We start from the raw sequence: 17,027 nt of genomic DNA on the forward strand, positions 1-17,027 counted from the left end.
ATTTGATTGGAATCATTATTAAGTGTCTGTGTTAATGCATTTTCTTTCACCAAGTCAAAACTATTAATTCTATCCTATGTGTTAGTTCTCAAAGATTAATTCTCAAAACCCCTTTCCTTAGAGCCCACTACAGTTTATTTATTATTATGTACAACAAACAATACATATAAAAGCCATTCTTTGGCCAGTTTCATCCCTGTAGTCTTTTTTTTTTTTTTTTTTTTTTTTTGGACTCAAAAGCCCAACATTTTTCCAAGTGTACGTTTACTTGGCTTTAAATGAGCTGCTGTTACTACCACTAGCTAGTAATTACTACCACCAACAAACTGGTAATACTGCTGCGTGACTTCATGGCTACTGGATTCCACACAAATTACAAATTAAGCACTGTATGTGTGTGTGTGTGTGTGTGTGTGTGTGTGTGTGTGGTTGTGTGCGTGTGTGTGTGTGTGTGTGTGTGTGTGTGTGGCTGTGTGCGTGTGTGTGTGTGTGTGTGTGTGTGTGTGTGTGTGTGTGTTTGCTTGGAATTATCTGCATATGTATATGTATAAGCACGCAAATGTTTGTTTCTTACAGTAATTGAATAGCTGATTGCAAGCGACCATAACACAGATTGCTCACACAGATCCCGTAACAAATCTAACAGGAATGTAGACAAAAACAAAAACATCAGATGTTCTGATCATATAAATCTTAGATGCAAGATTCCTAAACATTGTATTTTCAATCAGATAAATATTGGTATATGTATCACATTGTGCCGTGGAAAACGGCTTTGGAAAACAGTTTGAGGATTAGTAAGAACTGAATTTACTGCCTTTTCCTTATGTGTTTGTTCTTGTGTTTCCTTGCATGTATTCGTGTGTGTGTTTCCAGGGTGGTTACGCTGCCTACAGATATGCCCAGCCTACTGCTGCCACAGCTGCTGCATACAGTGACAGGTAAGCTGGATGCCTTCCTAGTTTGTCTCCTTTTCTTCCCTTGCTCATCTCCTCTTCTTCATTCTTCACCCACGGAAAAGACAAGGGGTCTCATTTCTAGAAAGGTCCACTTATTGTATTTGGTCCTTCCTGGTAACATATGCAAAATACCCAACAAAGTAGTTATTTATGAAATATCAAATTGATGTGGAAGTGGTTGTAGCTCTTACAGGTTTATATTGGACGCACAAACATTACCTGCTGATTAGGCCAAGGTTATTGCAGCCTTGAACTGCCTTTAATGTGTATGAAATGACCAAAAAATATGAATGTGTTCATTCTTCAAAATTAGTTTATCCTTCAAAGAAAACTGACAGACTTAGGATTGAGTTTGAAGTCGGCATTATGTTAAGAGGCCAATTATAGATAGTGTGCACAAACGTACGAGTTGAGGCATGAGAAAACCAAGATTCATTTTAGACCTCAAAGTGTGTCATATTGCAGACAGAATAAGATATTTTGTAAATATTCCATTACAGTAATCAATTAACTGATTCAGCCAATGCTGCTCCAGCTGTATTTTTTAGGACTGAACATTGGGCTGCCTTAACAAAGCCAACCTTTTGCAAAGCATGTTTATGTTTGTTCAAATTGAAATTTATTTGAATTATATATTCCAGGTGTGTAAGACACAGGTGCACTACTTTAAGTGAACATACACACCTTTATTCAGTTTCAGATATTTTCATAAATCAAGCACAACTTGAAAAATGATCCAACAGTTGCATGCTAGAAGCCACATTGTGGAGGTTAAAAGTAAACCAGTTTTTTTTTTCACTACCCAAAAACTTTTCTTTTTTTGCCCCAAAATAGGTGGTAATTGCAATAGTCAGCTTTGTCTCAGTATGTAAAAAGCAATAAAGTACTGCAATCAGTATTACAAACAGTATTGTATTTAGTCAGCTACCACCAAGTTACAGCAGAGTATACTGAAGTGAAATGTTTAATTAAATGCAGTGGACATAGTAAGCAACACCAGTCATCCATTCATTTGTTTGGTTTTGTTGTGTAGCTAAAGCAGGATGATTGGAGCCTTGATCAACTAAGATCTCTGTCATTTAGCCAGCCATGTAGTCGGTATTATTAATCTGGGAATGTTCAGGTGAGCAGAGTCACCTCTGAATCCTGATAGAGACACACTCTATGCTGAGAGACTTGAACTTGACCTAGTGGCTGCAGATCACTGTAGGCTATGTGTATAAGAAGGTACTGTATAAGACCTGTTCATCAAAATGAATGCCCCCATCATATTAAAGTTCAATAGCTGACTGATGTGACCATTTTCAGATAACACTTAATATTTGGCGTTTCTCCCCAAATTTTCTTGTTAGGGTGGGAAAGCGTCTGAAACAGCATTTAGGATAATCATGAGATACTAAAGCTTTCCAAAAAAGTCCACAGTGATAAAATGTAGAATAATGTAGCTACATCCAGCCAGTTCCCACTTCAGGTCTTACTATTGTCTTGGTTCCAACTGGGAAGTAATTTTTCAGATTCTGAACAAATTCAATTTTGGTTGAAATACTCAGAACAGTTCAAAATCAGGTCCGTGAAGCAGAACAGAACCAGCTCCCTGTTGGTAGAAAAGGCATAAGTGACAGGCAGTGGGAACCAAGAGTCACTGCAGCCATCCTAAGCAGAAATTTTGAAGCCATATCAAAAGTGCTGGGAGAGCCAGCTGTGTTTTCAAGTGCCACCTCAGAATCATAGTCCCCCACCCCATACAAAAGGAAATGGACTGTACATAGCACATGGACAGTCTTGAGCAGCACCAGTGCTTTGATGCCAAGTGACATAACACTGGCCTTCTGTATTATGATCTGGCATAGCACACCTCAGCATGGCTCAATGATTTAGGCCTTATTAGCATCTCTGTCACACTGTGTCACACAGTGTTACTGCTCTGTGCTGTACAGTGTCCAGCAGGATGCTACATACTGAGTGCTGGGAATGTCATGAAAAAACAAACAAACAAAAAATGTATACATATGTATATATAGCTACACTCAGTGTCCACATTATTAGGTCCACCTGTGCAATCTAATTCAGCTCAGGTCAGCAGCTCTGCCATATATTCTGCCTTTTAACAAAGTTTATAATGTCCAGTTTGTGTTGATATTGTGCAGAATGTGTACATTTAATTCTTATTATTGAGGTTGTAGTTTGCAGAGGTCTTGTACTGGTCTACATTATATTGAGAAGTGTTTCTAATTTTTTGTCCTCCCTATTTATATACATGAGGGGGACAGAATAGTAGAAACAGCTGTCAGTAAACTGCAGTCCAGTCCAACAGCAGCACTAACTATGAGCTTAATGCCAAACATAGAACTGAATGAACACCTCTGTTACTGTGACAACAAGACAAGCTGAGCATTATAGGCAGCAGGAAAGGAAACTTTATTGCACAACAGCTGGATTAGATTGGATTAAATTGTACAGGTGGACCTAATAAAGTGGCCACTGAGAATATATACAGAATAAATAATCTTACTCCTTATTGATAATAACCTTAAAATGGTCAGGTGAAGGACAACATTCAAGTTAACTCTAACATGTATTCATCATTGTTTTACTTCTTTGGTTTCCGTGTGTTGTTTTAGTGGTAGGAAGAGGCTAACTACTGATACATGTCCATATTTTGTGCTGCAGTCCAATAGTTTAATGACAAAATATTTTGACCATAATAACATTGTGTCATTATGAATACAGCAGTGGATACTGTAGTGGAAAGTTCCCTCAACATCTTAAATATGTAGCTTCAGTTCCAAGCAGAACAAATACAACACAGCACAGTGTTAACGTTGCTTAAACACATGTTGAAACAAAGCAGTGTTGTACAAACTGCCATGTTGAATGCCCTTTTTTCAACAGTAGTGAAGACGATAGCAATTTTTTTTTCCACCAGTTGCTTTAATAAGGCCAATACCAAATGTCAAAAGTGCACACATAAGATTTTATTATGCAAATGCAGTTGTCCTCATCCTTTTTTTTTTCAGAGCAGAATGCTAACCACCGAAGCAAAAACTAACATCTACAAGAATCACCAGCAGGATTTTCAGATCTGATTGTGAACTGTGGAAAATAGTTGTTAGATCCAACACTGATGCTGAAGAACAAGAAAAGCAGAGGGTATGAGCTCAGTAGCACCCTATAACAAAAAAGCCCATTTGCCAGTTGCCAAGTATTGGTGATCATTAAAAAAAAACATAGGTTTATTTCAACTCTAATTTTCCAATTATGTTATTAAACAGAGATGGATTCAAAGGCAAACTTTGAACTACTGGTTAAAATGAACAGATTATAATTTCATTTTTTTCTCCTACCATCAGGGTTTCATAATGAAAGAGATTTCTCTTTGCAAGTTATTCAAATGCAACATGGAGTTATAGTTCTTACTTTGACAGTCGCTCCTTTACAGAAACACTTACTGTAACGGGAAAAGAGCTTGGAGCTAGATGAATGGTTTCTAGGGCTGAGACTTTCTACGGAGGAAAATGAATTGATATTTTAGGGTGTTGAATCTTTCACACACACCCCCTTTATTAATAATAGATATATTCATAACACAATGAATAATTTGTGTTAAATTAGTAAGCACTAGTGTGTAATTTGGTTGTATAATTGCATGGAACTTGCAGAAGTCTGTCCTTTTTGATTCATTATTCATTTTTTGCCTCTCCCTCCTCAAGTTAACTTTTTCAAAGCTCTGCTTGAATTAACAATACTTTTTGCACAACAGGGGTTCTTTATGACCCAGCTATGACTCAAACACTAATTAAAAGATAACACAGCTCATGTTTCACTATGGGTCTGTATGCCTACTCAATATGATAAGGTTTTTTTTTTCCATACAGTATGTAACAGTTGAAGAACAGCTTAAAGTCAGTACCCATCCATCTAATTCAAGAGCATGATGGTGAATTTTTATTGGCAAGGCTTTTGCTCTGAACAGCGGTGCAGCTAATGGGCAGGCAAACCTATTATAGGTCAGATCAAGAAAAAGGCTCTACAACTTGTCATCATCAGCTGCATTCGCATGCAGGGAGATTTCCAAGGGAGTTGAAAGGCAGAATTAAGGAGAACTGAGGATATAATTATTGCATTAATCATTATTGTGACAGAGGACAGCAAAAACAGACACATATGCACAATACAAAGTTTAAACCAGTGTTTCTGCCTGTTGTAAAGCATTTTGGTTTGCAGAGATGTTAAAGGGATAATTAAGTCATTTTGAAAAATTTGATATTATTTCACTTCCTCCCAGCTGTTATGTAGCAAATGATTTCAGGCCCTTTGGGCCTGCTTAGAGGAGAGAAATTTTTGACCACAACATTGAAAAAATCATTAAAAAAAAAAGTTATTACAATGGTGTTGCTGAACACATTGTAGTAATTACACCTTTTCTTCAAAACATCTACCAGAGAACCTTTGTTTTCCAGAACGTTATGGCCTGCTCTGCTATTTAACAATCACAGTAGCTTACCTAGTAAATTCTGGATATGTGGGCCTGTCTCTCACTGCATAGTTTCTCAGTTTGTGATAGGAAAGGGGAGCAGTGTTCTCATGGCTTCGCAGTGAGTTCAGGGAACTCCTGTGAGTTGTATGAGTGCAGCTGAAAGAATGAACCCTTCTCTAGTATGTGGCAGTCCAGTGCGCCAACATGGACAGGTTCACTGTATTCCTCACTCTTTTGCCATAAAAATGATCTTGGTTGGTTAGCATTGTCCAGTTGTTCTGTAGCTTGGCTTCATGGCTTCAACTTGGACTAAATGCTTCTTCATGGCAAGTGAAGCAAGCAGCGTTCTAACTAAACAGCAACACAGCAAGGAGTATTGTAATCCACATGTGACTGATTGACACCAGTAATATCAGAGTCCTGAACAGGTGGGAGGTGGGAGTAATTGGTCCAAAGGTAAGCTTGTTTTATTACACAACATGACACAAGTGCTCCCCCACATGAAGATATATGCAGTTTTAATGTCGCAACACAGTTGAATCAATTATGTATTAGATTTATCAGTTATTTTGCTAAATCCCTTTAATTTCAGAAAGCAACACACTAAGGCAATCATTTTTCAGAATGTTAGCTGGGGGGAAGTCCATCTCAATGACAGGAGGCTAACATTTAGCATTTGGAGCATCCACCCAGTATCCAGCACTCAGTAACAATGAGAAGAAGATAGCACCACTACTGTCCTACACAACAGCTGGGGGGGAAGTGAAATAATGTCACATTTTTGAAAATGGGTGAATTTTCCCTTTAAGGATTTGTTGCCATCTTGCAGAATAAATTGAGGTTGCATGAGAAGTAGCAGGCATACAGAATAATATGGACTCCAGGCTAAAATGTGATCTGTGCCTCGGCTTTTGTCGAGATTTAGTAGGTTTAGTTTATTGACCATTTGTTTAAAAAAAGACATTGGAAATTCTTAGTTATTAACTCCTGAAACAAGAACACAGAGAAAAAGTCAATCCAAACAGACAGAATACCTTCAAATGCATGCCAGATTATCTGTGCAAAGTGCATATCGATCAAACAGAATTATTATCCCATTGACGATATTCTCATCACTTAACGTGGAAGTTAACCTGCTGGACCAAAAACTTCATGCACTGACGGTAGCGTTCTTCAGATGTTTCCCCTAGGTGTGGCCTGGGGTCAGGGGTTCGGCTGTGGACCTGTGTAGCTTTTATGTGGCCATCTGTGTGGAGCCACAGCGGTGCTATTATAGGTCACAGTACAGTGATCGGGGGTTACAGAGGGGAAACACCAACAGCTGCTCTCGTGAGGCCTGAGCAGCCTCTGTCCCGCTCATTAGCAACCACACACAAACCAATGGAAATGTGAGGCAGTCACTCATGCAGACATGCTCATGCATGCACATTATTAGTAGCATGCGCTGCTCACACATACTGCACAAATTACTGCACACACGCAGATGAGCACATAAGGAAATGAACATTTTTGGAAATATGTCAAACTGCTCACACTTCAGTGCTCCAAAGCGAATATGAACATACACACACACACACACACACACACACACGTTTAAAGCATGACCCATCTGCTGTATATGTGAGATGTATATGTGAGGATATGGGCGCACGTGCACGCACACACACACACACACACACACACACACACATATGTCATCAGTTTCAGTTATTAAATCGCATTCTAGGACTAATTTAGATATGGTCTGTAGAGCAGGCTCCCTTGAGTTTGTGATCTGATTAGAATTGCATTTGCTTCACTGTTTTGGTTGAAAAATAGAGACATTCTCAATCATCTCTGCCATTGTATGCAGTGTACATACTACTGACAGGCCAAGTGTGTTCATATATATATATATATATATATATATATATATATATATGTGTGTGTGTGTGTGTGTGTTATTGTACAAATGTACAATAAAGAAAATGCTACATGTATAATATACTGCACTCATGATGGCAATCAGCACATACATTTGAAAGCTCGACAGCTTACTACCTACTAGGTGCGTCAGTCCGCAGACTGTAACTGTAACATGGTCATAGCATTTTTCTGGGTTTGTCTCTTCAGATTGATTTTCAAACTGCTTCACACCTTGACCACATTTACACTTGGTATCCAAAAAATGCAAGCTAGAAACGGGCAAAGTTTAGACTGTATCTGATCTACCAGAAAGTCGCAGAGGTGATCTGATCTGAGCCAGAGCCAGCCAGGAGAAACACATTCCTGTACAATACGTTCACCTTTATCATAAAGCAGTGCCCACGGGGTATAAACATCATGGCTCACTCTGACGTATGCTGCTGCACTCAGCTTCATCAAAGGACTCCGGCATGATCCACTCCTGCCACTCTTTACTTTACTTCCCCTCATCCCTAGTCAAGAAGCCACTGCAGCAGCTTTCACAGCAGCTGCAAACAACCTGTCATCTTTTCTGTTGCTTGCTACAAAGACAAGCCTTTCCTTCTCGAATGAAAAGCAACTACAGGCTGCATGGTATCATCCTCCATGCATCCTCTGTGTTGTTCTTTTTTTTTTTTTTAATGCCAAAACGTCCGCACAAAGGCCTGATGTACATCTCTAAATTTAGCATCCCTCTAAAGCATTTTTTTTTTTTTCCCAAAAGAAGTTGCTTAGTGAGCAGCTGACAGAGATGTACATCAGGTCTTTGTGTAGACCTGCTAGTATTAAAATGTGTACTTGAGGAATAACATAATCGGTTCCATCAGCCAGTGGAATAGACCATGCATTCAGAATGGAACACTGAAATGAATTGTAAAGTAATGCTGCTGCACTTTCATATAAATAAACGTCTGCACTGCAACTCTGTCGGTTACTGATACAACACACTAGCAAAATGAATCCAGGGTTACCTGGATTCATTAAAGATGAATACATTAAAGATTTTAAAGAGCTGTTGCTGGCTTAACACGTTACACTAAGGGCAGTTTCACACATATAACTTGCTTGCTTTGGCCAGATTTAGTAAAATTGTAAATTAATGACACAAGATTGAACAGATTGTTCATCTGCTGGACAAACATTTTGGAAGGGAAACTCCTTTGTGAAATCCCAGTTGCAGATAACGGCATATTGCAACAACAGCAATATTGCAACAACAGCAATACTAGAGCCGTGGAGCAGCAACAACAAGATAGACCTTGTTGTTGTCCCAGTATTTTTAGGTGTTCACAAGTAATTGCAAATTCCTGTCATCAGCCCATCAGTACTGGACTGGGAGACTTTTCCAGGCCACAGATCAGTCAGTGATCAGGGGAGTCAGGGGAGTGCGGGCCGAGTCGGGTGCACTGCAGGACCGCATCTTCCTCAAGTACCTTTTTTTTTTCTTTCTCCCTTTCCACACCTTTCCTCTTTTTTCCCCAGATTTGGGGAATTAATGTATTGACTTCAATTCAATCACACAACTTCTTCTTCCGCCTTCTCTCCTGTCCTCTCCTCCACAGACACACACACGCCAGTCGCGACACCCCCTCAACATGCTGCCTTTGTTTACAATAGACTCGGACTGTTGGGGCGGATGTTAATCAAAACAAACCAATCATGTCTTGATCTCTTCACAGGTTGCTGGCCTCTGATTGGCCTGGCCTGTCTCTGTGACTTAAAAAAAAAAAAATGGTCAGACTGGTGAGGGCAGCCGTACTGGACCAGCCTGACAGCTGATTGGTCTGGCTGGTGACCTGTCTAAAAAAAAAAAAAAAAAAGACAGGCAGGAATTCTCCAGGTTCTCCCGATGTACAGTCCGGGCCTGCAGCCCATATTCTAGAGGAGCCCTCACCTTATTGTTGCTCCATGTTTGTCTCCGACTCATTTCGGCAGCTCTGGCAGCTTCAGGTGTCAGCATGTGCCTCCGCCCCACATGTCACAATACACTGTCTTTTGGTTGACTTCCTATAGTTCAGCTGGATTATGTTCTCACTTGTGACAAAGAGTACCATGGCTCACTTGGAACTGAACCAAGTCACCATTCAGGCGGCTCATGGCTTGGTTGTTTGTTGCAAACCAGAGTTCAAATACATGTTCTCATGAGGCCAACTATAAGGGAAAATGTACCATCGTCTTTTTAAAACCGACCAAACACTATAGGTGTGAAAGCCCCCTAAATAATAAATGGTAAAATAAGCGTGCCTTGAGAAACAGAAAATCCTGAGATTATGTCAAAATGTCAAGAAATGGTCACATTGTGTTTGGATATTCCCCAGTAGATGTTCAACAGAATGTCAACGGATATGAAGTGAAATCTCGACAAGAGGTCATGAATTATACTTCAACAATATATTGACAAATCTGTTGACATTCTGTTGTAGGTGTTTGCCTGGTTGACATTATTGCTGGTTGTCTTCTGTGTTATTATGAAACCCACCAGAGTTCGGGGTAAGATACACCCACATGCCTAAGGTTGGGGCTTTGGTTGGGTGAGGGCTTCCTTACTTCAGTGAGATTCTACTGAAGTCTTGTTGATATTGAACTTATATTGCAATTAATGTTCTGTTAAATATGTATTGGAGACTATCCAAAGACAGTGTTCCCCAACATGCCTCCCCATGTGACTCAATTACTCTGCATTCAGTTGTGCTTGGAAGTCAGACTGTTCTGAGTTAATATTCCCAACTTCCCAAATAATTGCATTCGAGATGTCTGAGCACAGCTGAATGCAGGGTTATGCAGGGTTATACATGTTCAGGGCCTCAGTCAAGTAACTGATCAATGACCCTATCAACCCCCTGCAGATATATTCTGAGTCTTTGTGCTATGGTACATTAAAAAAATCTCATTTATTGCAGCTTTGAAGTATCAAACAATTGTGAAGTCTGGTTCTCAGATGGAAAAATCCATAATCTCCTCTGCTAGAAGGCAGTCTGTTTCATCTGCCTTTGCCAGGAAGGATGTACACTCTTACAATAACAATGATTGAGGAAATTTGTCTGGACTAGTAGAATTTGAATGTGAATTGCTGGACTCGTGTATCCTCTCCTGTCAACACTGTGCACACTAGAGAAGACATTCAGTGGTTAGTTTGGTTGAAAAGAGGATTTAGGATGCAGACTGGAGACTGTAAACTGCCTGTGAACATCAGTCTATCTGCAGTGGCACTGAGCTGGACTGGTGACCCGTCCAGGGTGCATGCTGGACAGGGATCCATGACCTGGCCACCCTAAGAAGGAAGGGAACGGATAGAGAAACATAATGAATGAGGCACACACAAAAAATCAGATCACCATTTCGCATTGTATAGTGCCAACAGAAATGATGTGACTGCCATTAGATAGATAGATAGATTGATAGATATATAGATATGTCAGCTGAGGAACATATACTGCAGTGAAGGGACTTGCATGTGGCAAACATTGGCATTGTTTTGTTAATGTTAGCTAATGGCTTTAGGTGTTATGAGACACTGGACAGAGATCACCAGTCTGTATTATGCAAAGTGTGATTTGTTATAAAGTTGAATCTCTGGCCTCAGAGTTCAAACAGCAGCGATAAAGTGGTTTATTGTGGAATTTTACCATTTTATCCGTTTTATTTTCATTTTTATTCATTTCAGTTTTATTTGTATGGTGTCAAATCATAACAGAGGTTATCTCAAGACACTTTACAGAAACCCAACAGATTTTGGCTAATCCCATAGACCAAAATCTTCCCCCAAGAGCAGCACAAGGTGACAGTGGTGAGGAAAACACCCTTTAAACAGGGCCAAAAACCTCTGGGTGGGCGGCCATCTGCCTCGAGCAGAAGGGTTTGGAGGGCTGGGACGGTTTCCATGCTCTCTCACTTGAGTTCAGTACTAGTTCAGTCAGGACATCTCACCCATAGGAAATGTATTAATTAAGTGATGAGGCATGACAATGGGTTTGACTTTTGAAAAGTAGTTTTGCTTGTTGCTGCACACTATAAATTGAATCACTGCTGATATACGTATATGTGTATACATTTCTTTGAGATAAATGCAACCCCTATGAGAACATAAAGACAGGGAGCTGGATGATGTGATATTTACGGGCTTTGAATTTAAGTAGGAGGATGATGATTGGTTAGCTATAAAAAAAACAAAACAAAACAAAACAAAAAAAAACAAAAAAAACACCAGTCAGGAACCAATCAGCTGATGGTGCCCAGCGAGTTCCCTGACTGGACTAACTCTGCACACTGGCACCGAAGTCTGGCACCAGTGCAAATTTGTAATGCTGTTGCTATGACATATTGTCCCTGCCTTCTTTTATACGCTCCTTGAGGTCACCTAAGGGCTGTCACCTTTTTGGTTTTGCCCCCTCTACCACCAGTCCTCATTCTTTATCGCTCCTCCACACTGGCTCCATTCCAACCCAGACGAAGCTATCTCCTCTTCTGAGCCCTCTTCCATCATTCCTGGACTCAACACATGCATCATCTCACTGCCACTCCAGAGCATGACAGTGCAGTATTGTGAATGTCATCTTTGGTCATAGAAAGCATCGGGGTCTCTTGGCCAATCAAAGTACCTTGTAATACCATCTTGTGATAATGGAGAGAATAGAGAGGAAGGGAGATGGAGACATCAGATTGAGTCCTGTGGCTACTGGGACTCTAGCCACTCCTCCCTACAAAATGAGAGAGATAGAGAGACAGGAGAGATAATGCTGTTTTCTCCGAGTATCAATATGCTGCTTTAGCCTTTAAGGGGAAACTCCACTGAAATTAACATTTAGGTTATTTGTCAAAATGTATTCAAGTTTTTTCCTGCTGCTTTATGAGTTTTGAGTTATGAGCGCTCAAGATCAAGGAATAGGCAATTTCTATAAACAGATTGGATTTCTTTAGAAACTGAAAAAAATATAGATGTTTCTTTCTTTTTTTGTCTTTTTCTGTCTTTCTTTCTTTCTCGCATTTGACCGGGGTACCAACCATTTTGTAGCTGTGGGAAATGTTGTTCCCTTGTTTATCTTTTCACTTCAGGGTCACATTAAAAAAAAAAAAAAAAAAAAAAAAAAAGCATTTGACTGTGAATTTGTGGTGTGGTTGCACCTCACTACACACACATTCGTGTGCGCACGCACACACCCACAGACACTCACACACTCATTACGGGTTAGGCTCTGCGCTGTGAGATAAGATAGGTCAAATGCAGTGCTGGGCTGAGCTGAGTGGAGGGGGTGGGGGTGGGCCGTACAGTGAATAACAATGTCCAAAACTAATCGGGATTAACTTCTAATCGCTTCAGCCACTGGGCCACTATGCAAATCAGCTCATTTATAGGCACAGGCCCTGGCCCCTGATTGGACCTTATCAGAAGTGAGGAAGGACGGTGGAGGAGGGGGAGTTGGATTAGCGGGCCTCGGTCACAATGTGGCTGGACACTCGGAATAAACACCGTCTCTGTCCATCTCTCTGTGTCCATTTGTTTCTGTGTGTCTTTGTCTAAAGCCGGATGACTCTTTCATTCTCCAGTCCTCTCTCTGCTTGTACATTTTGTCCCTTCCTCTGCCTGTGTCACCGACTCCAAGTTTTGTTTCATGCCCGCATATTTTATTTTATCTTTCCACACTCTGTGAACTCCACAGTTCGAGAAAGCGGTTAATACATTTTCATGTCTTTCTCTCCCTTGCTCTCTTGCTTTGTCTTCTGTTTCTTTGTGTGCGCACAGGGTATTCTGCTCTCACTGTTTCACCATCTATTTGATCACTACATTTTAGACTCTTACACTGAAATAAACTAGTTTCAGTCGTGTAGAAATGTATTCTGCTCCACACTGACTGAATCTGGAGTTGTGATGTTAATATCAATTTTCACTAAGGTTACATCTGAAGGGTAAAACCACCTGCGCTTAGTACAACCACCATGTTTTCATTTTCAAATTGACTTCATCTGCTTATACAGGATCAGATGAATTTTCATGCTATACATCATGTCTTATAATATCAAAGTAATACCAAACTTATCTGGTGTTTTAACACAGCTGAACTTTGAGTACTGAGGTTGTATAGTTACCTGGGTGTAATATGAGTCCACATGGTGGTGAAATCTCCTCATTAGTTGCTCTGTGCTCCCCTGAGCTGCTAATCCACAATACTGCATTTGTGTCTCTCCATTCGCTTCCATAGTGCAACAAAACAGCCAGCAAAATAACACTTTTAGCACAAAAACAAATGTAAACAAAGACAATTATGCCTGTATAAAAAAAACATGTTCCGGTTCCCATTTTTTGAGGAAATTAAACAAGTCCTTCTTGTTAATTTCCCATTTGAATTGGAAAGTAGATCCGGCAGGTTGCATCTGCAGGAAACTTCTGCATAGCGACCTTACACCAGGAGGAAATAAATAAAAATAATTGTAAATACAGGAAAACAAATAGGTACCGGGACATGTTGTTTTGTATATTGGTATAATCTGCTTTGTTTGCATTAATCTATGCTGAAAGTACTATTTTGGGACAGAAATCCAGTATTGTAGATTATGGCGGCTATTTCACCACAATGTGGACTCATATCATCCCCAGGTAACTATACATACCAACACTCTACCAAAGTTCAATTTTGCTTTAATGTGAAGTAAATATAAATTATTTTCTTATATTTTACAACTGATTATTGCTTCTATTGGTGGTTGCTCACCTATTGTGATCACCCACTGAAGTCCTTTTTATTTAACAGCACATCATGGATTACTGGAAAGGAATAATGACATATTTATTGTTAATTACATGCACAGAGATTTAGATATGGAGTCTTACACCCGTGGACATCACATGATTAGAATTCATATTCATGATTTGACCGTCTCCTGTTGTCTCCTGTGTTTTTATAGTTACGGACGAGTATATGCTGCCGACCCCTACAACCACACACTTACTCCAGCAGCCACATACAGCGTTGGTGCCATGGTAAGACCATCCTGCTAGCCAACTGTCTCTTGTCACCATCCCTGGCCTTCTTTACACCTGGCGTTAACATGCTTCTCAGTTTGGGGATAGTCTCCACATTAGGATGACAGTAACCAGCTGACATTAAAGTGCATCTCCAGTAGACACATTAAAAGCTGTGCACATCGCTTGCTCTCGTGATGTTGACATTTAAAGCTGTAGCGGGCAGTAGGGTGATGCAAAAATCCATCCATTTTATCATCCTAAATCGCAAACTATACAGCAGGTAGTTCCGGTGGAGCAATTTGATTGGGCAAGAGGCATTCTGTGAGTGCTGATATACAGTATAACAGCACTCTGACATTTCACTATTACGTATCACTCTTTACTTGTGTTTAGTAATAAACGTTAACAGCTGTGATCGAGCTACATCTTGACGACGGCACAAAGATGGACATGTTTCTAAAAATTCTGAGAGGTGGTCAGCAGAGTACAAGGGGGAGGAAAGAAGCCTGGGGAAGCTAGCTCGAGGTTAGGAAACTGTGTAGTCATGTTCAATCCGGTTGAAGCTAGGACTGAACAGTTATTTGAAATACAGTGGTCCCTCGTTTATCGCGGGAGTTAAGTTCTAACAATAACCTGCAATAGGCGAAATCCGCGAAGTAGTCAGCTTTATTTTTTACAATTATTCTAGATGTTTTAAGGCTGTAAAAGCCCTCACTACACACTTTAAACACTTTTCTCAGACAGGCATTAACATTTTCTCACTTTTCTCTCTTGTTTAAACTCTCAAAGTTCAAACCTTCGTAGAAAAAGAAGTCCAGTATTATAGAATGAACGCATTCTGTACTGTACAGGAGACACGGCACGGAGGAGATTGATTGACAATGGTCTACAGTCCCTTAGCCAATCAGGACGCAGAACACAATACGCAGGCTCTCCCTTAGCCAATCAGGACGCAGAACACAATGCGCTGTTAAAAAAAAAAAAAAAACATGCAAAATTGCACAAAAAAAAAATTTGCGAAACTGCGAGGCCGCAAAAGGTGAACCACGTTATAGCGAGGGACAACTGTATTATCAAAACTGCAATATGGCCAAGTACAATATTTGAAGGAGTTGCAATTTTGTGATAAAAGTGAAATGTATAACAAAACACTGTCAGTAAAGTGTCCTGGTGCTACAGAGATGCCCTACAAACTGGACTTTCCAGATATAAGAAAACTGTACATAAAAACCACACCACCACCATCGTTTTAATAGGATGAAAATTATAATGTAAAAATTATCATTCACACTAAAATCGTGAATCATACTGTAACAAGACATATAACGAATCATATCGTAAAATAAATCGCAATGTGATTTTTTTTTTCTTTTTCACCAAATTGTTCCGCCCTCATTGAAGCTTCAGTCCTGAACTAATTGTGTTGACAGAGCTGAGAAATAGATTAAATAGCAAATTATTGTCTCTTAGTACCCTGACTTGTTAAATGCTGTTGTTCTTAGCGTTGTCGTATAAAAGCAACAGCCCACTCGAGGTGGTGCTGTTACACTGAATATCAGCAGAGCTGCGATTAGGTCTGGCACTCGGCCTGCGGTCTCGAGCCTACGACCGAATCACAGCTGGGCTTTTCTTCGGTGTAACAGCACTCCAGCAGAGGAGAACGTCACGTCCCACTGAGATGCCGAGGACTCCTCCTGTTTCCCCACCTGACATGAAATGTGGCGTCAGTGTGGGCACTGGTGGAGAATCTGACCCTCTTCATCGCCTCCACCTCGCCACAACCTAAAAAGAAGACTTAAAGTTTACTGACCTGACTGTAGCCCAAGTAAGGAGTAGCACACAGGAGACAGTTGTTTTGAGGGGTTGTATATTATTATTAATACATTATTCTTTAGCTACACCGAGCACATAATGTATCCGTTCCATTCATGCAGCAGCTGCTGCAACCAAACGTTTCCACTACAATCAATCAAAGCGAGAGGAGCCCACAAGTGGAGCTGCTCTCCCGCACTCCGAGCAGAAAACCAGGCCAGCCTTCTGTTTGTGTTTGACGTGGATTGTGCGCCGCCCTTTTACCCATCAATGAGTTCAAAAGTATATTCGCTTTTAAATAAATGATCAAAGTGTACAGGAAACATTTGGCTGTGGATTTTTTTTTTTTTTATCTTGAATTTTTCAGTTTTCGAATTTTGCCCTATCATGACAATACAGATTTAAATAATAGGCTGAATGAAGCAAAATAATAAAACTGAATGACAGAAAAAATGAAAAGAGCTCACAGGTTAGTCCCCTGACTCCCAAAACGAACCGCTCCACAAACGCAGTGGGTACGTTATACTGTCATTGTGGCCAAACAGTTGCTCTCAGGTGACGTGTGATGTTTTGTGGTGAGAAATTACAATGAAAATTTAGCTTTAAAATTCAAGTCACAACATGAATTCCTAAAATAGAGCAGTGGACTTTATATTAGAAAACAAAATGCAAAATGCACAAAAATGGATATACACAGAGAGTACATTCACTAGGCATATTTCACCTATGAATATGGAGGAATGTCAACTTAAGTTTTGCACAGCGCTCCCTGGTCAGGTCCTCCTGTAGAAAACATAAATTATCATTTTTATTAGATGGCAACTGACAGAGGCAAAATCACAGCTCAGTATCTGGAGGCATATTTTCTGTATAT

General features: G+C 40.1%; 1 protein-coding gene across 2 annotated transcripts in view; it reads left to right on the forward strand.

Annotated features, from left to right (window-relative positions):
- rbfox1 (RNA binding fox-1 homolog 1) overlaps positions 1–17,027 on the forward strand; it is a 441,392-nt gene that overhangs the window by 419,900 nt on the left and 4,465 nt on the right. For both annotated transcript variants that reach the window (XM_030058693.1, XM_030058692.1), the window contains 2 exons: positions 877–941; positions 14,281–14,356. In XM_030058693.1, the coding sequence (XP_029914553.1) occupies positions 877–941; positions 14,281–14,356 (141 nt within the window). The remainder of the gene's footprint in view (positions 1–876; positions 942–14,280; positions 14,357–17,027) is intronic.

This window comes from Myripristis murdjan, chromosome 8, assembly GCF_902150065.1.
Source record: "Myripristis murdjan chromosome 8, fMyrMur1.1, whole genome shotgun sequence".
In the NCBI taxonomy this organism is placed as follows: domain Eukaryota; kingdom Metazoa; phylum Chordata; class Actinopteri; order Holocentriformes; family Holocentridae; genus Myripristis; species Myripristis murdjan.